This window comes from Mytilus trossulus, chromosome 7, assembly GCF_036588685.1.
Source record: "Mytilus trossulus isolate FHL-02 chromosome 7, PNRI_Mtr1.1.1.hap1, whole genome shotgun sequence".
Classification (NCBI taxonomy): Eukaryota; Metazoa; Mollusca; class Bivalvia; order Mytilida; family Mytilidae; genus Mytilus; species Mytilus trossulus.
In genome coordinates, this window is record NC_086379.1 from 72,860,571 (window position 1) to 72,886,217 (window position 25,647).

General features: G+C 31.9%; 4 protein-coding genes across 4 annotated transcripts; 2 read left to right on the top strand and 2 right to left on the bottom strand.

Moving 5' to 3' along the window:
- Positions 1-2,835: 2,835 nt before the first annotated feature.
- On the bottom strand, positions 2,836-4,512 carry LOC134726658 (uncharacterized). Its single transcript, XM_063591068.1, has 2 exons — positions 3,721-4,512; positions 2,836-3,411 (listed from the first exon to the last, which is right to left on the bottom strand). The coding sequence occupies exons 1-2, from the start codon at positions 4,510-4,512 to the stop codon at positions 2,836-2,838; spliced, it is 1,368 nt and encodes a 455-aa protein (XP_063447138.1).
- A 743-nt stretch (positions 4,513-5,255) lies between these two features.
- LOC134726659 (uncharacterized) lies at positions 5,256-6,656 on the top strand. Its single transcript, XM_063591069.1, has one exon. The coding sequence runs from the start codon at positions 5,256-5,258 to the stop codon at positions 6,654-6,656; it is 1,401 nt and encodes a 466-aa protein (XP_063447139.1).
- A 2,065-nt stretch (positions 6,657-8,721) lies between these two features.
- LOC134725760 (kinetochore protein Nuf2-like) lies at positions 8,722-20,970 on the bottom strand. Its single transcript, XM_063589886.1, has 12 exons — positions 20,946-20,970; positions 19,772-19,889; positions 18,435-18,509; positions 17,091-17,170; positions 15,478-15,539; positions 14,987-15,084; positions 14,403-14,513; positions 13,585-13,704; positions 12,761-13,023; positions 12,142-12,333; positions 10,853-11,015; positions 8,722-9,698 (listed from the first exon to the last, which is right to left on the bottom strand). Exons 2-12 carry the CDS (start codon positions 19,886-19,888, stop codon positions 9,612-9,614), a joined length of 1,368 nt encoding a protein of 455 aa, XP_063445956.1. The 5' UTR covers position 19,889; positions 20,946-20,970; the 3' UTR covers positions 8,722-9,611.
- Positions 20,971-21,299: 329 nt separating this feature from the next.
- LOC134725761 (elongator complex protein 6-like) lies at positions 21,300-23,379 on the top strand. The gene is made up of 2 exons (XM_063589887.1): positions 21,300-22,042; positions 23,230-23,379. The coding sequence occupies exons 1-2, from the start codon at positions 21,383-21,385 to the stop codon at positions 23,347-23,349; spliced, it is 780 nt and encodes a 259-aa protein (XP_063445957.1). The 5' UTR covers positions 21,300-21,382; the 3' UTR covers positions 23,350-23,379.
- The last annotated feature ends 2,268 nt before the right edge of the window (positions 23,380-25,647 follow it).

A 25,647-nucleotide genomic window follows, 5' to 3' on the forward strand; every position in this document is an offset into this window, starting at 1 on the left:
GAAATTCCAAAAAAGTTGTGCCAAATACGGCTACGGTAATCTATGCCTAAGCTCATAATGATTGCATGGTTCTGCTAGAAAGCAAGTTTACCAAAGATAATACCTGTACGTAAACATTATACTGTAAAAGGAAAATAATTTCAATATTAAAGCAAAACAAAAGAGAACCAGTTGGTTGAATGATTCAATCCACAATTCAATGTAAAGGTAAAAAAAGTATTAACATATTCTTAAACCTATTATATGAAATCAAACTGACATAGAAAAATTCAATTACACTTGATCTGTAAGACTTTCTACTTCTATTTCTATCTATATCGAATAATATGACCGTCGATAGCCTGTGGGGTAATTTCGATGGCAAATTAGAAAGCGTCTAGAATAAAATAAACACGAAATGCTAATACATATTATGGAGTCCATGTATTGTTGATTGTTTATCTTAAAACTTGGATAAACATTTTGCACAGCTTTTGGGAATTTTGGGTCCTCAGTGCTCTTCAACTTTGTACTTGTTTTGCTTTAAACCTATTTTGATATGAGCGTTACTGATGAGTCTTGTGTAGACGAAACGAGCGTCTGACGTATTAAATTATAATATCGGTACCTTTGATAACTATTAAGTGTGTTATGAATCAAATATAGTAATTTGAATCAAATCGGTAAACACAAATTGACAGCTTTTGCTCTTTTGAAAATCATTTTCTTTATATGTATTTGTTGTTGCTCATCACCTGACATGATTCATAACAAATCGTTCTTAAATTGACCGTTTAAAGTCAAAATCGATGGACTTGCCTATTATTTTAGGTAAATTTTGGTCATTGAATCGGTTTAAACACATTATTAACTGTCAATTGTTCGACTTGAAGAGTTCCCGATACAGATTATAACAGATAAAAGTGGTTCACTAATCAGACGGATGAAATTAAAAAAAAGTTCGATTATTTTTTAACTCGAAAGAAATCGCTTGCACAATAAGATAAGTCATGCTAATGTGATTTTACATTAGCCCCATTGATTCAATCCAACACCAGTTCTTTTATTAGTTGTAATGCTTTATCTTTAAACATGAGTGCAATAATATAACGAATTTAACCATGCTCAGCGAATTGGAAATGTAAATTCGGCTCATATTTATATCTTTAGTGACACGGGATAAAACGATTTTACACATAAAAGTGATTCCATGATTTCCACTTTTTCAGACGGATACATTATGATTTGGGGTACATAATCATATGAAAATCCCATATTACATTGTTTATTTTTCCATCATTAAAAAAAAAGTGTTTTGAATTACTTCTTTTTTTAACTTTTATTTGCATTTTTTAAATTCAAAGTATAAATGCAAAATATGCAATGTCAATAGTAATCCGTCTTTTTTTTTAATCATCTGACAGATTATATAAGAAATTCAAGATTTGTTTTAACAACAGTTACCACTATAGACTTAAAAATATATAATCCTTACATAAAAGTGCTGTCTTCTTGGACTGGTGATACCCTCGGGTCCACCAGTAGTATCGACACAGTGGTGTAAATAGTTATCCAGGGTACCAGGCTTATAATGTAATACCCCAGACGCGCGTTTCGTCTTCATAAGACTCATCAGTGACGCTCAGATCAAAATAGTAAGAAAGTTGAGGAGCATTGGTGACACAAAAGTCCAACAAGATGTGCCAAAAGACGGCAAAGATTATCTATGCCTGGGATAAAAAAAACCCTTAGTATTTCAAATAATTCATACTTTTGCAAACAGTAAATTTAAAAAAGTTACCATATAATTAATATTCCTTGTCAACACCGAAGTGGTGACTACTGGGCTGGTAGGTGATACCCACGGGACGAAACGTTCACTAGTAGTGGCATCGACCCAGTATCAAAGGTACCAGGCTTGTAATTAAATACGCCAGACGCACATTTCGTCTTCAGCATGATGCTCAGATAAAAATAGTTAGATATCCAATCAAGTACAAAAAAGTAACATCACAAAAATACTGAACTTAGAGGAAAATTAATTAGGAAAGTCCATAATCACATGGCAAAATCAAATAACAAGTTATTAAAGGTACCAGGATTATAATACGCATAAAAAACAAATAGACAAGAACTGTCATATTCAAAGTTTACAACAAAGTTGAGTACTCAAAAGTTGTGTCTAAAGTTGAAACCATGATGAGTTGACTTAATACAACTTCGTTTGGCTGTATTACAAGATCAATTATATTCCTTCAGTTATAGTATTAGTATAGATTCGGTTGCAATAAAGACAGACAGTTTGAACTTAATTTATTGAAATTGCCTAAATAATATTGATTCCTTTCTTAATATTTATACTGTAGATCTTTAACAAAACTAAGTGCACGCTCAAAATACATATAATTCAATTTCTAAACGACTTTATAGTTAGGTTTAAGTTTTGTTCAAAGGTAAATGAATCATAGCATGAAACGAAAATTTTGATCTAATTTATTTAAAGTGTCAGAAAAAAAATGAGGTAATGCTGCAAAACCAAAACGGTTTACTTTGACTTGAGAAGCCATTGCTGTCGGAATCCAGAAGAATATAATTCAGGAATACTCAGGACATCGGCGTTCGTTTTAATACCCTTTGAACTGTGACATATATGTGGTCCCTATAGAATTTAATATAACTTCAAGATTATTTCGGTTACAGAGCTCTACGATCTTCGACTGATCATATGTTTTAGCAGTATAAAGCTAATACATTTAGTATTCACATCGAGTGCAAAAGAGGGCGATGTATTTTATTTAAATTTAAACTCGATAAAAAAAAGTCGTTTATTCTCATAATGAGATATCAATAATCTCATCAATTGAGTTTGAATAAATCTATATGTGCTAGCTGGTTTTCCTTTGCTTTTTTACAGCCAATTAAAAGCATTTCCGTTCCATTTATATCAATTAAAAGAGGATCTGGAAAGTTTTCATTCACAAAGAGATTACACGTCAAGACATTGCCGTCCCGATTTAAAACATGTATAGCACCACCCTTATAACTATCAACAACAAATATCAATTCAGTCGGTGACTCTGTGAGGTCTATGGGATAAAAATCATTCTCACAACAACCATCATATGTCCATTTGAAACCAAATTCATCATCGAAGCGTGCTATCTGTTTTCTTTCATGTAAAGTTTCTCTCACAATGAGACAGTAATCATTGTCTTTTGTAGATATGATTCTATCTGGAAGAAAACGGTATAATATTTTGCTGAAAAGTAGTTCTTCAACAAACTCTTCTAGCGTTCGTTCATAACAATTGTCTACTGATTTGAATACCATTATCATACCAGTAAAATACTCCTCTTCATAGGGGCTTTCATTCTCAAATCGACTCCCTACTACGATTTGATTTTCATTGTTTACATGAATGCATTGTAAATACTCCGAATTTTCAAAAGACTCAAGTGTAAATTTCATTAATTCATCGTTGTCAGTAAGACAATACAAATCCAACCAATCCAGCACTAACATTTGACGGTCTTTAGTAATTGCAATATCTGACACTTCGATATTGTCCACTTCTTTAAGAATTGTGAAAGTATTTTTATCGAATTGAACCTGTTGCAACTTGTTTTCGACAGAACTAAATAAAACATACTGGTTTTCTTCTATTTTAAGTATTTTGGAAATGTTTTGAAAATTTGTTTGAAAAGAATTAACAAATTCAAATTTCGCCTTTTTATGACAAACCCCAATGCCCTCTAAATCGCATTCACTTGGAGTTAACCGAAACTGTTCAGTTTGTACATGACTTAGACACGTATTTGATAACAAGCAATATGTTTCTGTGTCCTTTACAAAAATGTCAACGGCTTGTCTAGAATGTAAAACTATATTCAGTTGAGCCTTTTGCTTTTCTAAATCCTCTATACTTTTCTGTATCTGTTTTCTCTGTCTGATTATAGAGTCTTTGGTAACCTCCCATCTATCATCTACTTGTTTGAGTAGAGTTTTGGCTTCGACTGAAATGTTTTCTTTAATATCAAATTCATGCTGAAGAATCTTTAATTGAATGTCTATGAAATTTTTCTCACCTGTATATTTCATTTCACGTAATCTAGTTGCATGATACTCGACTTTAGGAATTTCATTATCTATTTGTACCGTTACGTTTTTCAAAGTCCTCTCTTTTTCATTGTAGGCATGAATAATCTCTTCTAATTTATGCTGTTGGTGTGAATCGATGACACAAGTTGAACAAATTAACTGTTCACAATCCCTACAGAACATAAAACACGTCTTTTGAGTATGTTTTACACATGACATCTGCTTAAGATTTACTTTTCTACTCTTTTCCACGATACTTTCGGTACAGTAGTCTTTAATGTCAATTCCAATATGATCTTTTGTTGCTTTAATCTTTGAATGAATCTTTAAATGACAACCTCGACATAGGAATAAGTTACAGTTTACACACTTTAGTTTAATTTCACTTGAAGCTTCGCAAAACTCACAAATATTAGGAGCATTGCCTTCCTCCATTTTATCAATAGATCTCAATAAGCTTTACAGGTATTTTTACTTTCGGTTTTCCAGTTGGTATTGGAAATGTAAACTTCCGGTATGAAATCAATAAAGTGAAAATATTTAGACTCTTAAGTAGAACAATTGGCTCTAGGTATGTACTATTTCTTAATAAAATTGCACTTATAGTAGAAAATATCCAAATATGACTTTTCATATTCCACCTAATGTTCAAGATAAGATTCGAATACCACGGCCCAGGCCAGCCATGTGTACATTTCCAACAAATCTTTGGCTTCCATGAATTATTTCAGAATTGATTGCCACTGTCATGTATTTTGTATTGTGCCCAATCCCAGTTAATCTGGAATTGAACATTAATACGCACAATACTCCATATTGAATAAATATTTTGAGAGGAGACAAAGAGAAATAATTTGAAAGATTGTTTATCTTTCAGAATGGAAGCACAGATTTCTGCAGTCTGTCAGTTTTGTGAAACTTCAAGAGAGATCACTTGGAGATGTTTAAATTGTAACTTGTTTTTATGTCGAATTTGTAATTCAAAAATTCATTCTAAAGTAATGTCCTCCATAGAGCATAAAATTGTTCACCTTGACCAATGTGGAACAAGAGAAACGATCAACAATATTAGGAAATTGGACTTGAAACAAATGAAGTGTACAACGCACAATGATAGAACCTGCTTCATGTTCTGTAAAAATTGTGACAAGCCAATATGTTCTTCTTGTATTATAAATATGCATCAAAATCATACCCTCTGTGAAATTGACGATGCATACGAAGATAAACTTTCAGATATTGAAAATTTGAATTTGGAAGTCGAAAGTAACATTGCTTTCTTGAAAAATGAAGAGAGACTGTTGCAAGAATGTGAATCAAAGGGCAGAAATCATCATATAAAATTTCGAACATTAATCCGAAAAAGAGAAGATGATATGAAACAAGGTGTTGCAATGAAAACCAAAGATATATTAGATGAACTAGAAACTGAATGGCTTACCACAGAAGAATCAATAAATAATGATATTGAGTTGTGCTCTAAAACTAAAAGCCAGCTACTAAAAAGGAAAGAAAACATACACTCGTCCCTCACGTCACATGATCCGGGACTTGTATTTGATGAATGTCTTGATAACATTACACAATCACATCAACCAATGGTTGACAAACGCGCCAGCCTATTTCAGTTTTTTCCAAAAGTAATAGAAACCAAAGGAATTCTTGGTGACCTTATTGAGAAGCCAAAAATAGACAGTTTTACCGTTTATCCAACAGATATGAAATATGTCAGCTGTCTCAGTCACTGCGAAGGGGAAACAGTCTTGATATGCAACAGTTATGAAGATATTCTGAAGAAAGAGGACCTGAATTATGACACATATAAAACTCTAAAAACATTGAAAGACATAAAGGTGAGGGATATGTCACAGACAAAAGATGGACATTCAATATTGTCCGTTGGAGAAGATTTAAAAATTTTAACAAAAACTGGACAGTTGAAAACATTCTTTTATTTAAACTTGATTACATTATGCGTGCATGTAAATAAAGAAAATGAACTTTTTGTTGGAGCACTTGTCAAAGACCCAAATCACGAGGGAGAGAAATTAGGCATTGTTGTAGTTTCAGATCAGCACAGAAATATAAAAAATGTCTTTGATAAAAGAAAGATTGAAAGTTACAGAGGTTATACCTATTATGATGACAGTTTTGATGAAGATGAGATAGTAGATATGTTCGACTATCCAAGTAGAATTTTGAATACAAGACGAGATGATTTACTAATCATAGACAACACAGATTTGAGTACATACGCGGGAAAAGTTGTACTTTTAAATCGATCAGGTGAGAGGGAATGGTTATATAATGGTTGTGAATGTGAAAATTGCTATGATTTTGAATTTTGTCCTTTTGACATTGCAGAAACTCATTCTAATTTGTTTTTAATAAGCGATGTTGGGAAACATTCTATTCATGTACTTGGAAAGACCCTTTTAACATGTAGTTTTGTAGATGATATAGGAATAGACTATCCTCTAAGTTTATGTATTGATGCTGCTGGGAAGTTGTGGATTGGATGTGACATGTCAGGTGATGACGACGAAGAGCCAAAAATATACTGTATCACATTTAGTTGACAATATTTCTCAAGTCGGATCAGCTTTGTTTATAATGAACAATTAGAGTGGTAAATATTTTGCCTGCTCAACTGATATTCAGTGAACGAATAATGAAAATCATAATTTGGTTATGGGATAATATCAGACAGACATTTAAATCTTGAAACCAAATACATGTACATTTGATATTACTTAGTTTGGTTGTAAATCATCAATTATATTTCATAGTAAATGAATAATCAACCTTAATAACTGTGTTAACAATTGTTTGTTTGTCATATTTGGTATATAGGTAGAGAATGCTTTGATCTTATTCAAGGAAATTTCTATAGAATATCTAATGTAACCTATTATCTTACCTCCTATACAATTCTATGAATATAATTGGTTAAAAGTGTCCACTTGGAAACCATGTATATTTCAAACATGGTTAGTAGTGGTGTTACGTCCCTTTATATTCCATATTACGTTAGAAGGGAGGAGGGGCTTATTTTATACCCACTTAGTAATTGTGTTACATCCCTTTATAAAAACAAAACTGTACTGAGAAATTTTAAAGGTTTCATACAAACGAAGAAATTGATGATTGAAATACATTCATAAAACACACTTAAACCTAACAAGTTGTTAGTGTTGGCATCTGCTTTTGTAGAATCAATGGACGTAGTTCCTTAATGCTAATAGTATGAAGATTTGCTCATTGTGATAGGTCACTAGTCTAAATTTCACATGTTAAGATAGTAGGTAAGATAAATTTTGTTACATAGTGTGCAAGTGATGTTATACAGTATATATGGGGTCAGTAAATTCCATATGGGATTAACTGACCCCATATATACCGTATAAGGTCACTAGCACAGTATGTATCTAATACTATCTAAGAAGAATTTTCTTCTGATTTGAAATTGGTTTTGGTCTTTTCTTCCCGAGTTCAGGGACATTAACTGCTAATTTAAAGACTTTGTTTATCATATTATAGCACACTTACTTGAGTATGGTTGAAATGTGCAACACTAACCAGAGTATGGTTTGGTCAATTTACTATAAATGCATAATGTATACTAGTAAATACATATGTGGAGTTGTATAAAAAGGCCCTTCCTTGTTTATTCATGAAAAATACATATATAGTCTAATATAGATCACCAACAAGACCAAACTTTTAATAATTTATAACAATGTTTGTCATAATGTCAAATGAACAACATCTACTAACACCTTTCATGTTTTTGTTATGCTTAATCTCCTACTAACAAATATTAAAAAAAACCCAGTATTAAACAAGTCTGTGTCCATAGTACATGGATGCCCCACTGGCACTATCATTTTCTATGTCTAATGGACCATGAAATTGTTATAAAAACTCTAATTTGGCATTAAAATTTGATAGATCATATCATAGGGAACATGTGTACTAAGTTTCAAGTTGATTGAACTTCATCAAAAACTACCTTGACCAAAAATTTTAACCTGAAGTGGGACAAATGTACGGACGAATGGACGAACAGGCCAGAAAACACAATGTCCCTCTTCTATTGTAGGTTGGGCATAAACAATGAATTTGTTATCTTTTGACTGTAAAATCTCACTAAAAAATATATTTCAAAATATTACAATTTAAACTCTGTTTATACTCCTAACATTTTTTAAAAAACTAATATGCCCAAGTTTAAAAGGCCCTTACTTCCAGATTCCTCCTGTAAGTTTTGTAACTTGTTGTTTACTTCCATTCTTGCAATAGTTTCAATGAAGATATGTTTTATGTTGATGGTGTAATATATTATATTATAATACTAAATTCTTAGTTTCTGCACAAACAATTTGAATGTTTTTTTTTTAAATTCTAACTTGTTTTTTGACATAGCTTTGATCTAATATCTTCTTCCCACAAATATATATGAAATAGCCTCAAAAGTATCCTCCAAATTAGAAAAAATATAATTGTATATACAATCTATATACACTGATATTATCCTTTTTACAAATGTATTACTAATTGTTCTATTTGACAACACAGTTTTGTATACAATTAACCTCCAAATATTTATATGTATTCAAGATAAAGAAGATTAATAGACAATAATGGATTAGTTCTGAATTTTTATTATTTTAGTTTCATTGCATTCTATTTTATACATTTTTATCTACATAATGACATTAATACATATAATATTCCATAACAAAACACACAAGAAGATGCACAATTTAATGTCACATACATAATGACCGCACCTCGTACATCAGGAATTTTATTTCTGTAGTATCTTTTTGAGGACCCAGATCTAATTTGTGTAGTATGTATAATAATAAAAGTTACAATTAAATTTAAAAGTGTTTTTGTCAATTTGAGTGTATTTGAGAGACATGCAGACCATTGGTATCCACTAAACAGAACCTTACAAGGTATCAAGGAGGCATTGTTTCAGCAAGTCTATATTTACATATTTACATATATCTAAGTATAACAATCTTTTTGATGACTCAAAACATTTGAGCAGTTGCAATTATGCTTACAAAAGGTAATTGAAAATAGCAATTGGTCAAATAAAAAAATATGGTATTTAAATAATACATGTAACATGAAATTCTTTTTTCTGTTAAAAATGTTTTCTGTAACCTCAAAATAAACTTTAAAATGTTTTTTTCCCCCCAACAAGATTATAGATTTTTCTAAACATCCAATTTTCAGACATCTGTTTCTTTCACTCTTTGAGCTTTGGCAGTTGTTATAACATACATGGGCTGTATCTTTATCCTCAACAACAATTGCTGTGTTATCAGTGAAATATATACAATAACATTTCAAAAACATGATAATTGCACAATTCCATCCTATATATGTACATTGAATAAGCCTACTTTTATTTGTCCAGTTGCTGTAAAACTTGGCGCATGACCAAAAATAAAGCTCCAAATTCTTTATGGTTATTTTCATCTCGAAACATAATTCCACCATATATGCATTGAATAAGGTCAGTTGTCCAGTTGCTTTGTAACTTTGTGCATGATTTCACATAGGGCTTCCCAACCACCTCCTAATTCTTTATGGTTATTGTCAATCTGAAAACAGAATAACAACTTATTATAACAAGTATAATGCTTACTAATGGTAAAATCAGCATTGAGTATGGTGTGAAAGAATTATTTCTTAAGGTGGTACCTAATACTACAGGGAGACAACTATGTAAAATCAGGTAAACATTTTAATTACGTTGTGTTGTAAAGGATATAAGCTTTTAAATGATCAAAATTAGTGTTTGTTCAACTGCTATATAACAAGTGTATTTTTTCTGATAAAATGGTTGGTTCAAATTTTGAAATTTTCATATTTTTGTCAAAGTCAAAATTTTATGAAAATTAAACAAGCCAAATTAATTTTAGTGAAAGTGTTGGGTACCACCTTAAGCAATATTTATAACATGCAACCTCAACGACCTGGAACTGTTACACAAGTAAATTACATCTTAGTGTGAAACAGATTATTTGGTTAATAAATTATCATAAAATCCCATTATTTCCACAGTCAGAAAGCTATAGATTTTAGGGAGTCAGTAGATTTTAATGGGTATCATTACATAATGAAATCATCTATTCATGTTATTGTATTTCATTGTTTATTCTTAATATACATAACTTGGCAGCAAAGTCTTGTGTTTGATAAAAACATTATATGGTTCTCTCTCATAATTCATAACCACCTATGAGGGAAGGAGAAAAGCTGAGACAATAATTTTTCTTAAGTTACTTAATTTGTATTCAACATGTTCAAAGCTGGTTGCACATGGTCATTGAATCTTAAATAATATACTTTTATGAGTTGCTATCCAAGATTTTATGTTTTTTTTTAAGTGAGCTGTTATTTTACCTACTAATATAAAGACATTGAAGTTATATTGTTTGGTACTTAACTCTAACATATCTATAGAGGGCTTGTAAAATCCATATCTGAACCTTATCTGAACATGCTAGATCTTTATATATATTAATTGTTAGAAGCCCCCTCTGAAGGTGAGAGGTTTAGCTAGCTATAAAACCAGGTTTAATCCAATTTTTTATTTAAGAAATGTACCAAGTCTGGAATATGACAGTTGTTATTCATTTGTTTGATGTGTTTGAGCTTTTGGTTTTGCCATTTGATTAGGGAATTTACGTTTTGAATTTTCCTTCTGAGTTCAGTGTTTTTGTTATTTTATTTTTTAATACGATTATCTTACCCTTTCTAAAATTTGATGATACAGGCTCATTATTACTTCTTTCTTTCTCTCAAATTTTCTGTATTCTTCATTTATACTGTCTATAATTTGTTGTTCTTGTTTCCTTATACCAGATTTTTGTGCTTCATCAGTATCAAATCTTTGTCGGAAAAATTCTTTCTGTCTAAAATCATACAACACCAATATTAGAAGAAATCATTATATTTGAAAAACAAAAGGCTTTGGGGGTAAAAGAACTCAAAGGAAAGTTGGGTGGCCCATCATAAAAGTTGTGGTACTTCACAAATCATGTCATACATTTCAAGTAAAAAACCCTGTTTAAATCAATATTTGGAATTCATTTCTACAAATTTGGAAACTAGGATTTGTACAAATCCTTATTGGAATGATTCAAATGACTGTTAAGAGGTTGTCAATAGATCAAGATTAGATCATCACATTTGTCTACTCTGGATTTTCAAATAATTGAAAATGGGCAGTGACACATGGATAAAATGTTCATAATGATTACAGATCCATCACAATTAAGTTTGAATTAAAAAAGGAAGGAAATTATAATTTATTAAATACAATTTGCCTAGTAAGAGATAAATATTATTCTTTCTTGTTGAATTTGATTCTAAATGATTTCATATTTTACGTATTTAGTGTTTTTAAATTCATCGGAATACTTTCTTACATGTGCAGTACAAAAATGTACATAGTACATGTAGTAAAGGAGGACCTGTTTGACTCTTGAAAATATTTCTGAATGTTTTGTATACAGGTCCATCTTTTTAATTGGAATTGTAAAAAAAATTAGATGAAAATTTATATCAAATATGAGTAAAATACCTTCAAATGACTGAACTACGACAAATGAGCATATTGAGATCATTTCAGAAATATGGAAATAAAAATGCAATCATGCCAGCAATGGGGATCACAATTTTTACTGAGAAAAAATATTCGGATGGTCAATTATGAGGTTTATAATTAATGGGGTGACTGAGTGACCCATCCAATGTGATAAGCAGATTATTTGTAGCCACAACTTATAACACCTGTTGTAAATGTTAATAAGCCAATGGTCAGGAAACTTGTTAGAAACATGAAGTCAGGTAAAATTGTAGTATTTCATACAAAAATGTTTTTACACTTTCCATACTTAAGCGACAACATTGATTTGTAATACTTTTGACATTGTTAAACCTATTTCATAAATGACAAGCGCTAGCACAATCACTGGGCACACTTGTCCAAACCCACCCGTTAGATTTATTTACTACAAACATGTACAGAGTACTTACTGTTGAAGCGAATTAACAGCCTCCATCAAACTTTGGTGTTTATTTTGTTGTTGTAGGTCTAGCTTGTCCCGTTTCTCTAACTTTCCATTCATTATCTGTTGTAATTGGTCTTTCTTGGCACGTAGATGTGTCAGTGTCATTCTTTGTTCTTGACTTTTCTCTACTATATGATTTATTTCATTGGAAATTTCACTAAAATTAATTTACAAAGGTGAAAACATAATAAACAAGTGAAACTGCGAGCTACTGCTCACTGATGATACCCCCGCCGCAAGTGGATAATATTAATAGTGTAAAAATATGCAAGTGTTCGGTAAACAGGAAGTTGTCGAGTGATGAATCTGAAAACGCATCACACGGTATAGCTGACTTATATAAATCTTGAAACCAAATTTCAGAAATCCTTGTATTGTAGTTCCTGAGAAAAATGTGACGAAAATTTTCAACTTGGCTATCATGTGTAAAATCATACAAGTGTTTGGTAAACAGGAAGTTGTCTCACCCGAAATGAATTTTATTGACTGGATAAATTCTTGTATTAGGACAATTACACACTGTGTTACTAATAAACTCATTTTAATCATGGGAAAATTTGTTTGAAATTACACTTTTAAGTTACCTCCCCTTGTCTTTGTCATTCTTTAAGTCTGTTAATAACTTTAACATTTGATCCACTTTTGTAGTGCCCTGAATCACAGTCTCCAATCGTTGTTCCATTTCCTGTAATGACTCCCATTTCTTATCCATTCCACATTTCATGTTGACCAGTTGTTGTTTCATATTTTCCTGTCCCTCTCTCACTCTCTCGGGTGACTGTACAATTTTCTGTGATAATCTGTCCATTTCTTCTTTTGTCTTAAGTGTCATTACTCTTATCTTTTCCTAAAACAGTTAAACAAATACATAATTCATGCAAACTAGAATTAATATATGTTGCAATAACTTGTTTCCCAATTCACTATAAATAAATATGTTTGAACTAAAAAAATAAACCAATTTGACTGTTGTACTGTTCAATTATGACTAATAACTGACTTCATTTCAAGACTTATCTTTGCATTTATATGTTCTAAAAGTTACAGTGATCATGGTGATACCTCAACATGTTCTCATAAATCTAAAAACTCTATTTAATGTGTCACTAAATGCTAGAAAACCATCTGATTCAGGAATTATTAAAAAGATATAAATCATATCAATAATTTTGAAATACAATTATGTCCTCTGCCCCTGGTGTAAATTTAAACATAACAAACTTGGCTTTCAGCATTTCTAATAAATGTGCTATATGACAATTAAAAATGTATAACGGTTGTTAAAAACTTAGACGTGGTAATGGGAAAGACTTGCTGTCATGTATTACATGTATTGGTTTCAACGTAATTGTTAAAAATCACTTGCACCCTTTCTACATATGTTAATAAAGAATAAACTGATACATACATTATTTGCTTGCTTCTCAGCTACAGCCTCCTTTATTTCACTACTGGCCTTTTTCTTTTCATTCTTAACTTTTTCCATTTCATTCATGGTGACAGTTCTGGCTTGTATATCTTGTTGTACCTACAATACAAACTATCTATCTATCATTTACACTTATAGTCCTACATCCTGTCAAAAGTTTGGTTTAAACCATATCTTATTTTTAAAATAATCAAAGCATCATGGTTCAGCCAATTTTGTAGCTTGTCTAACATTTTTTCTTACAGTACTTCTTGAACCCATGTTCATGATGTTCAACGAAAACTAAATCCAAGTTTATTTTTAGTTCCTACGACCTTCATCTTTGACAAGGTGATGTCAAAATCAATAGGGATCATCTTATTATATGTGACTATATTAACATGTAAGGTTGCTGTCTGCTTAAAAGTAGGCATCCTTAAACAGAAATAACTGATTGAGTGATTGGTCAAAACTTTCTATTTCCTTGGCTACTTCATATTGTGAGTTAAATGAAGTATGTCCTAATACAGTATTATTTCTGGTTCTTGCTCAGCTCCAACAGATTTTATAGCATTAGAGTGAGTATAAAGAAAAGTGACCTAAAATAGAAAAAAGTAAAATCACAAAAATACTGAACTCCGAGGAAAACAATCAAATGCTAAAACCAAAAGCTCAAACACATCAAACAAATGAATAACAACTGTCATATTCTTGACTTGGTACAGACATTTTCTTATGTAGAAAATGGTGGATCAAACCTGGTTTTAAAGCTAGCTAAACCTCTCACTTGTATGACATTCATGTTAAACTTTACTTACCCTGATTATTTCTGGTTCTTGCTCAGATCGTACAGATTTAATAGCATTTATTTTCATTTTTAGTTCAGCATTCATCTTCGCCACATGTTCAAACTCTTTAACAGAACTCTCCTGAGAATAAATTAGTAAATTCAAATGTCTTTTACTATTTCTATCAAATCTGAAAATACCATGTACTTTTTAGGTAAAATATTTATGTTTGGTATACACACTCTAAAATAAATTAAACAATAAATTTCTTTTAAACCTGAAATTCGTGAAAAAGGCAAAGACGAAATTAGGCTGCCTCTTACAACCCTTTATTGATTTACTAGAGCATTAAGAATCTTAAAATGATTAAAAAAAATAGTCTAACAAACATCAGATACATTAGAATTTCATCTTCCTTATTTGGTATTAAAGATTAGAATACTGTCACATTGACATAGCTAGATATTTTTTAAATTACAGTGAAAAGACTATGTATCCATGTACTACATAGCAAATAATATTTGTTGTGAGACAAACACATCGTCCTTTAATATAATATGGGTTTTTCACTAGATTGTGTATTATTTTCCAAACAAAGCTAGTAAAACACTTACCGTTTCCTCTCGTAGATTTCTGTACACGTCACATTGTTGACCTTTAAACAATATAAAGTTTACTACAGCACTGCAAATCCTCCTCAATCTGGCAGGTTCTAAAATAACAAACAAAATAAAGTTAACAACAGTCTCTCAGTCTTGAAGTTTCTCAAATCACAAATTGACAAAAAATGGTAAATATCAACAACATACTCTCTGGTGATGGCAACACTATCAAGTATCTATAATATCCATGCCAGAGGGATCCCTATACATTCTCCTCTTAAATATTGTTTTTATAAATAATTTTAAAATAAGACCAGTCTTTTGACAGTATTCTTATAACCTCTTATAAGAAATGTAACAATTCAGGAGAAAGTGAATAGCAGTTTGAATCACAGATGCACATTTATAATAAAAATGGACAATAAATATTGGAAAAGGAAGAGATGGACACACTTATAACATGAAAACGTACAGAATAAACTCATATAACTAACAGTTCTTACTTGGTTCATGTATATCTGCTATACTGAAGTTCTTTATGCCACAAGATCCTAAGACTCTCGATCTAAAATGAAATCAACAGGTTAGATGAATTGTCCAAATGGTTCCACTACTTTCATTATGTACTGGCCGCATTGTCATTTTATTTATGAAAAAATTGAAATCAATTTCTTCTAGGTGTTTAAGGTTTTTCCGGTTTTTTGTTTTGTTTTACAGACACTTTCCCCTTAGTTTTTCAGTCAGCCCCATACCATACCAATGTTGACTCTTCAAGTTTTTATGATTGTAAATTTTTGTAGATTTGATATGTTTCTGTGTATATATGACATAAAACCGTCACAACATTCACAGGGATGAAAGTGCTAGACAATTAACACAAATTTCAACTTTTCAACCCACATAGTTTTCTTCTTTTCATTATTTATATATTTTTGTTTGAAGCAGTGGCATTGTCATGTTAATGTTTTATTTGTATACAGCTGTTATCTGCTCTTTGGTTGGGTTGTTTGTCTCCTTGACATATTCCCCATTTCCATTCTCAATTATACAAGAGTGCACACACTGAAATGTCTCGCCTTCTTTACTAATCATTGATATTATGTTGCTAGTCCTAAGTATAAAGCTTTATTAAAGACTGTCACATAAACTTAACATTAACCAAGATAACTAAACAAAGACCAATGAACCATGAAAATGAGGACAAGGTCAGATGAGCCATGCCAGGCAGGCATGTACAGCTAACAATGCTTCCATACAACAAATGTAGTTGACCTATTACTTAAGGTTTAAGAAAAATATATCAAAACACAAAAATTTAACACTGAGCAATGAACCATGGAAATGAGGTCGAGGTCAAATAAAACCTGTGCGACTGACATATAGATATAAAATATAGTATTAGATAAAAAGACCAAAACTCAAAACTTAACTTTGACCATTGAACCATGAAAATGGGGTCAAGGTCAGATGACATCTGCCTGCTAGACATGTACATCTTATAATCATTCCATACAACAAATATAGAAGATCTATTGCATAAAGTATGAGAAAAACAGACCAAAACACAAAAATCTAACTACAACCACTGAACAATGAAAATGAGGTCAAGGTCAGATGACATCTGCCAGTTGGACATGTACACCTTACAATCCTTTCATACACCGAATATCCTAGCCCTATTGCTTATAGTATCTGAGATATGAACTTGACCACCAAAACTTAACCTTGTTCACTGATCCATGAAATGAGGTCAAGGTCAAGTGAAAACTGTCTGACATGCATGAGGACCTTGCAAGGTACGCACATACCAAATATAGTTATCCAATTAGTTATAATAAGAGAGAATATAACATTACAAAAAATATTAACTTTTTTCTCAAGTGGTCACTGAACCATGACAATGAGGTAAAGGACATTGGACATGTGACTGACGGAAAGTTCGTAACATGAGGCACCTATATACAAAGTATGAAACATCCAGGTCTTCTACCTTCTAAAATATTAAGCTTTTAAGAAGTTAGCTAACGCCGCCGGGGTAGCCGCCGCCGTTGGATCACTATCCCTATGTCGAGCTTTCTGCAACAAAAGTTGCAGGCTCCACAAAATCTGTACTTACAATGCTAGGGTTAGTACCACTGCTGGCATGGACTCCTCATACAGTTCTGGATATTCAAATGATGCGAAATGTAAGGAATTCTAAAAAATACAACATTTCAAGTACAAGTTTATATAAAACATTGTAAAGCAGACCTAGATATAAAAATATAGAAAGAGGAACAGTATCATCTCAGAAGCGTAGCAGCATAACAATGACATTTAGCGGTCAAAATAAGGTCTTCAACTTTAGACAAGTCTAGATCTCTACTTTATAAGGTATGAAACATTATTTACTTATCATTTTTAAGTACATGTACATGTAGTTACTTGCACATATAAATTCTTACTTTAATTCATTTATTGGTTTTGACTTGTTTTAACGCCACTTATAATTACCATTTTTGGGCTATTTCATGGCAGCCAGGTTTTATTGGTAGAGAAAGCCAGATTCCCTGAAGAAAACCACAGACCCTGATAGTAAAACTGACAATCCTAGTCAATTAAGATTGGAGTCAAGTGCACCAGCACGAGCAGGGTTCAAACTCACAACCTTTTCCATAGTATATATGTAGATGTGGCCCCTACAAGTACTGACCAACCTCTCATATCACTGCAACATGCTTTCATAAACTACTGACAAACTTTTCATATAATTTTACCTGTAAAACCAGTTGTAGGCATGATACAGGTTATCCATGTTATGTTCTTCTCATTATTTTATGATGGAATGGTAGTATTTATTATGGGACTAAACCCCTTACAGGAGAGATTGTGCTTGATTTTCATTACTGGAGACATATACAAATGTATTGTAATCTTTCAACCAGTTTAATTGTGGTTTGGAGCTGGTGTGATATTTAATGATAGCAGTTCTTTGTTTAAACCGGTAATTTATGTTGATCATTGTCATTTTGCTTAGTTTCTTTGTTACCTATTCTAATATTGGACTCCAGACTTCTTTTAAACTGAGTTTTACTGTGCATGTTACTGTGTGTTTGTTTAATTCACATCATAAAGAGGGTGGGTTGAGATCTCACAAACCATGTTTAACCATGATACATGGGTCTCATTTAAGGAACCTTTGCTCTTTGTGAATTGATAATCTTGTATATGTATTTCATAATTTTGGTTCATTTATAAAATACATGTTAGAGTTTTATGTGACATCAATTTACAAGTACACAATGTACATGTATACATTAATGTTGAGGGTGCAGGATTTTCTTGCTGTTTTGAGGACTCATGAGCTGTTTTCTGCTTTTTAATTGTCTCTTTGACACATTCTTTGTTTCCATTCTCAATTTAATTCAACCAGTATCATGGTTTCACCAATAATATTGAAAAACCTCTAGTACTATTTTACCTGTAATGTGCTTTCATATGGTACACCTTCTAAAGCTTCTAAAATCTGTGGATAAAGTTTTGCCCATCTGTTAGGCTACAAAGCAAATAATATAATACAAGTAGTTTTAAAATGTGAAAAACAACAACAAATTTTGGTATATTTTTATAACCTGATAACATCCCAATTTTGAATAGTTACAAAATTTCCTTACAGATTTGTTTAACCCCAGATGATTTATAGATGTAATACTTCATTTGCATAAGGTTGGTTTTTACCCGAAGCAGCTTGTTATAAAATTCATGTGTACAAAATGCTATTCTGGATTTACCTTCCTCAGGAATGCATAGAGCTGAATATTTGAAGGCCTTGGATGTTTAAAAATAAAAACAAGTTTCTTAAGTAAACTACACGTACATGCAATTGGTTTGACCAGTAAATTGTTCATGCTGACAAGAATTGCTGATTATGTACTCCAGGAGTTCTGACCACTCTCTAGGCTTTTCATAAACATGATGGAATTTGTGTTATTGCTAATTTTAAATTTGTTTTCTGTTATGTTTTGTGGGGGTTATTTGTTTAATTTGCTATAACATGTTTGGTGGAGGTTATTTCTTTCCTATAAAATGTTTTGTTATAGCCAAAAGATATAATCTCCACAAAACATTTGTGTATTGGATGATTCGGTGTGGGACGAGTTGTATTGCTTGTTAAAACATGCTATAACCCTTTATGTGAAGGTTATTTCTTTGCTATTAGTACTATTACAAGTTTGATGGAGTTTATTTCTTTTGGCTATAACACTTTTTGTGGAGGTTATTTCTTTTGGCTATAACATGTTTTGTGAAGGTTATTTCTTTTGGCTATAACATATTTCGTGGAGGTTATTTCTTTTGCAATTGGCTATAACACTTTTTGTGGAGGTTATTTCTTTTGGCTATAACATGTTTTGTGGAGGTTATTTCTTTTGGCTATAACATATTTTGTGGAGGTTATTTCTATGGCTATAACATGTTTTGTGGAGGTTATTTCTTTTGGCTATAACATGTTTTGTGAAGGTTATTTCTTTTGGCTATAACATGTTTTGCAGAGGTTGTTTATTTCGACTATAAAATGTTTGTTCATGTTGTTGCAGGTTATTTCTTTTGGCTACAAAATGTATAACATTTGGATATATATTTTATACATGTACAAATGTATGATTTGTTGATGTCACTTGTATTGGCTGTACCATTTTTATGGAGCAATTTCTGTTAGTTAAATATATTTCCTGTGAGCAGCTTGGTATGGTCATTTCTCTTCCTAATCACTGAAGTTTCATATTAAATTACATTAATTGTTTTACTAAGTTTACTTACATCTGGTCTTGTGAAGTCATTTTCCTCGGTCAAAATGTTGCCTATACTTCTGAGTTGACGAACAATCTCGTGTATTTCTAAAGGAGGAAACTGAAATGATTGGTCATCACCAGACATTCTGTAAAAATATATATTGTGATAATATTCTGTGAACAGAAACATTATCTAATTTTAGGGGCGTCGTCACCTCCATTCCAATGTTGAGCGAGTGGTTGGAAAACTATAATTCTATATTGTACGAATTATTCGGCAAATTGAATTCTCAAAATTGACAATCAACACTGCTGTCATTAGGGAATTGCCATTAAGTACCTACAGAACAATCATTATTTCTAGTTTATCCTGCACAATGACGATCACTAAGACGCTTGATGAACGTCAATAGTGCAGGGATACAGGTGACTCCCTCTATCTGTTAAATGACGTCACAAAGGCGTGTATAATTGACCAGTTTTTTCCAGTGACGGATGAACTCGAAAGTGGTCTATTTCCGTTTCTTTTATCAACATGTTTGAATTATAAAAAAAAATACAAACTTCGTCCCCATTCACAGGTAATGCCTGCCTCATATTAAGAGTGGTTGACAAGACTTCTTGATTATATAGGGACTAAGTCCCCAATAACAGTAGAAAATTCAATAAAAAAAAAATCGGGAAAATTTCCCGAATTTTTCATTGTACTAATGAACTCAAAATCGTTCAATTTTTTTTTATGTCATGTTTTGAAATCCAGGACCTGCGCAGAAATCTACAATGTACTTCCTTTTTCCGGTCTTGTATTGTATGAATCTTTGAGGAAAATACATATTTATCAGTCTAGTATAAAATTGGAAGGAATGCAATACCAATTTCATTTTTAATAATTCTTTGATATGAAAAAACGGTACCTGATGATAGCATTTCTTAGTTGACATTGCATATGACGTCATACATGTAGTTGAATAACGTCAGAACTAAAATCCCTAACAACAAAACCAAAATCGGAAACGTTATGGTATTTCCGTTTCTTTGTTTTAACCGAAATATTTAAGTTACAAAAAAATATTTCATATAGACTTCGTCCCCATTTACAGGTAATGCCTGCCTCATATTAGACTAGAATAACTATTTCAGTATCTGCAACTATGTTTTGTCTATATCTTCTTGGGGAATTAGAAAAGAAAGGGGTGCCATACCCAAGTGGTTTTTGAGTTGGTTGCGAGATTATATATTGGGAATAGCCTTAAACAGATAACTTGCTAAGTTGCCCTGACACTGCGAATACTAAAGTTTTACCTGTAGATGTAACAATGTTGACAATTTTTAAAACATCCGCCAAATATATTTTCCTTCCGGTAAATTAAATATAAATATTGTAAAACGAATTTTTGTATCAATGCTTAAAAAATAAAACTTAATTGTATAATTAAAATATTCAATAAATTTTGTACAAAAAAAATATTTGCATTTGAAAAAAATGCCGTAATTTCATAAATGAATACCTAAATAAAGATAATTTTTGTGTTCGTTTTTGAAAATAAATTCTGTAATTTGTTTTCACTTTCACTTTCACTTTGGTAGAGACTGCCACACTTACAGTACATGTTCTTCACGTTCGCGTTTAAAATTAAAAATGTTTCTCGAAATTAATAATTTAATAGACGTCAAACAAACAGAAAGACTCAACGGTTGGTTTGCTGGGATATCGGAGTCATCAGTTGAAGGATCATTTCTAGTTCATCATTTTCTGTCACATTCTTTGAAAACGTCGACTCCAGTTTGTTTTGTTGCACTCAGTCAGTCTTTTGGACATTATAATGCAATTAGTCAAAAGTTTGGTACAAATTTAACAACACAAAAGGAAAAAAATAAACTCGTATTTGTTGAAGGACTTAAACTTTTGGGGAATACATGTTGTAAAGATTGTGACAAGGGAGACAATCCAGTTGATGACAAATCTGTTTTAACTAATTTGTTACAGTTCATTAGCACATCTTACAAAGAACTTAAAGAGAAGAATGGTTGCTCACCAACTATCATCATAGACAACATATCTGTTCTTACAGTTCTTGGTTTTGACACAAAAGATGTGATTACATTTTGCCATTATTTACATGAACTAATACATGAAGACATTGGTGAGAAAGGATGTCTTGTCCTCTATGCAAGCAATGGTAAACAGAATGGTGATGAAAAAATGAAAATCTTATGGAACTGGATGTGTCATAACTGTACTGTCACCATGGAAGTGTGTGGGCTAGCAACTGGTTACTGTAAGGATGTTCATGGAGAGGTACACACATTTTCAATGAATTATTTTTTCCATTATTTTTAGAAAACTTCAGATTCTACATTGTAGATATACAATAACAGGATTAAGATAAATGTTTAACCTATCTAAGCTGTAGTAAAATGCTTTACATGTATAAAAAACAACTCCATTTGACATTGTATTATTAGATTAGGTATACATTGTACACTGTATTGATAGTAAATTATTCAGAAATTATTGCACTATTAATGGGAATAATGCATCTAGGTGAGTATTGTCTCAAAAATTAGAACTCCAATTCTGATATCTGATACATATAGATATAGGAAGATGTGGTATGAGTGCCAATGAGACAACTCTCCATTCAAGTCACTATTATATCTTATAAAAGTAAACCATTATAGGTAAAGGTACAGTCTTCAACACGAAGCTTTGGCTCACACTGAACAGCAAACTATAAAGGGCCCCCAAAAACTAACTAGTCAGTAGTGACTGTGTAAAATCATTCAAAAGTGATAACCAATGGTAAAATCCGCAATGTATATAATAAAAAAGATAAATGAATAACACTTATGAACCACACTGTCATCAACAAACGACAACTACAGAAGATCAGATTCCCCGACATGTGCAAACCATTGCATTGGGTTTTAAATGTTTTATAATTTAATGGTACCAAACCTTTACCCTTATCTGAAACAATAGTGTAAAATCACAACATATATATCTGTATGCTTCTTTTTTTGCAATGATAATCTCACAGTTTTGTCTATTCCTCAATTTTTTATATTGCAATAATAATTGCATGCAAAACTTTCTGAATTCACAGAAATTCATATGATTGTATGAATACTGTACACAAATAAATAAGATGTACATGAAATGCTGTCTAAAAAATGTACAACACCAAACACTACAATTAACATGATTAAACAGGGTTAATAATCAAAAAATTATTTGGCTATTATTTTTTTTTGTAAACATCATGACTTGTAGGTCCCTATTGGTAGAAAACTGTTTGCATATTTTTTCAAGATCTTTAGAAACATGTCTAGAAATTTTCCTCAGATCATCATGTTGATAATTTATTCAGGTATAAACTAAAATAGAAAAAGCAATTGGAAATCAATAAATTCTGCAGTTTTGTGTTGGAATATCTGAATAAAACATATATTATAAAAAAAATAAATGTGAAATCTTTTTTTCAGATTGCTGTTAAACACAGACATTCTCTAACAAAACCAGGAAAAGAAAAAAGAATGCAGTATAAACTGACAGATAAGAATATTGTTTTGTTTGCTGCAGGGATGTCATCAGCTGTTCTATAAATAGATAAAAATTAAAATAATCTACATGTACATTAATGAATTCCATTTATTTCTACTAGCGTGTTTGCTATTACCTGGTACTATTCCTTGTTAATTTTGTATAGAAAAACAACAATCCTTTCTATAGACACAAAAAGTCTGAAGTGAAAAAAGCTTCAACAATCGTAGATAATTGTTTTCATGTACATTCTAGTGTATATTCTGCTTAGTGCTACACTTATTGCAGTATTCTAAAAGTTACTAGGATAGTTCTCCACAGTGTTAAGGTTGAAATGTCAACTCAACAGAAAACTAAAAGGTTTATTATGCATTATTGTCATTTTGTTTATTTTCTTTGGTTACATCTTCTGACATCAGACTTAGACTTCTCTTGAACTGAATTTAAAATGTGGGTATTGTTATGCGTTTACTTTTCTACGTTGGCTAGAGGTATAGGGGGAGGGTTGAGATCTCATAAACATGTTTAACCCTGCCGCATTTTTGTGCCTGTCCCAAGTCAGGAGCCTCTGGCCTTTGTTAGTCTTGTATTATTTTAATTTTAGTTTCTTGTGTACAATTTGGAAATTAGTATGTCGTTCATTATCACTAAATAAGTATATATTTCTTCAAGGGCCAGCTGAAGGACGCCCCCGGGTGCAGAAATATCTCGCTACATTGAAGACCTGTTGGTGACCTTCTGCTGTTGTTTTTTCTATGGTTGGGTTGTTGTCTCTTTGATACATTCCCCATTTCCATTCTCAATTTTAATCACTGAAGCATGACTGAAGTGCTCTCTCCCCTCTTAGGTTAATCAGAGCCCCCCTTATAAAAATTTCTAATTTTTGAAAAGATATGATTTGGTATAGCAGTCATGTGTCCTGTCTACATACGACTCATCAGAAGTTAAGAAGACTATATCAATGATACTTAACATTGGAGTGCTGACTACTGGGTATGTTTTACCCTTGATGACAACATGCCAAACATACATGCAAATGTTTGCACCTGTCCTAAGTCAGGAATCTGATGTACAGTAGTTGTTGTTTGTTTATGTAATTCATACATGTTTCTTGTTTCTCGTTTTTTTTTATATAGATTAGACCATAGGTTTTCCCATTTGAATGGTTTTACACTAGTAATTTTTAGGGCCCTTTATCGCTTGTTGTTTGGTGTGAGCCAAGGCTCCATGTTGAAGGCCGTACATTGACCTATAATGGTTTACTTTTATAAATTGTTATTTGGATGGAGAGTTGTCTCATTGGCACTCACACCACATCTTCCTATATTTATGTAGACCCAATGATCGATAGTCCATGAAAGTAATTTCATATGATGCACAGGTGTTTGGTTTTCATTAAACTCATTATCTTAAATGAACAAACTACCATATTAAGTCAATGATAGTTGTAACGAGCATAAATACTTGCCCTGAAAATAATTCCTCCGTTAATAATCAACATTTATATACACATTTTAGCTCACCTGGACCAAAAGGGTCAAGTGAGCTTTTCTCATTACTTCGCTTCCATAATCTGCCGTCGTATGTTAACTTTTACAAAAATCTTCTTCTCGGAAACTACTGTGCCAAATTAAACCAGATTTGGCATAATCATCCTTAAGGTATCTATTTTTGAAAAAAATCCAATAACCTTCAACCAAGATGAGACCCATGGCTAAAAAGAGAACATGGGGGTAAAATGCAGTTTTTGTCGAGCCTGCAACTTTTGTTGCAGAAAGCTCGACATAGGGATAGTGATCCAGCGGCAGCGTCTACGGCGGCGGCGTTAGCTAACTTCTTAAAAGCTTTATATTTCATGTTTCATACTTTGTATATAGGTGCCTCATGTTACGAACTTTCCGTCAGTTATATGTCCAATGTCCTTGACCTCATTGTCCTGGTTCAGTGACCACTTGAAAAAAAAGTTAATATTTTTTGTAATGTTAAATTCTCTCTTATTATAAGTAATTGGATAACTATATTAAGTATGTGCGTACCTTGCGAGGTCCGCATGCCTGTCAGACAGTTTTTACTTGACCTCGACCTCAATTCATGGATCAGTGAACAAGGTTAAGTTTTGGTGGTCAAGTCCATATCTCAGATACTATAAGCAATAGGTCTTGTATATTCGGTGTATGGAAGGACTGTAAGGTGTACATGTCCAACTGGCAGGTGTCATCTGACCTTGACCTCATTTTCATGGTTCAGTGGTTATAGTTAAGTTTTTGTGTTTTGGTCAGTTTTTCTTATACTATATGCAATAGGTCTACTATATTTGGTGTATGGAATGATTGTAAGGTGTACATGTCTAGCAGACAGGT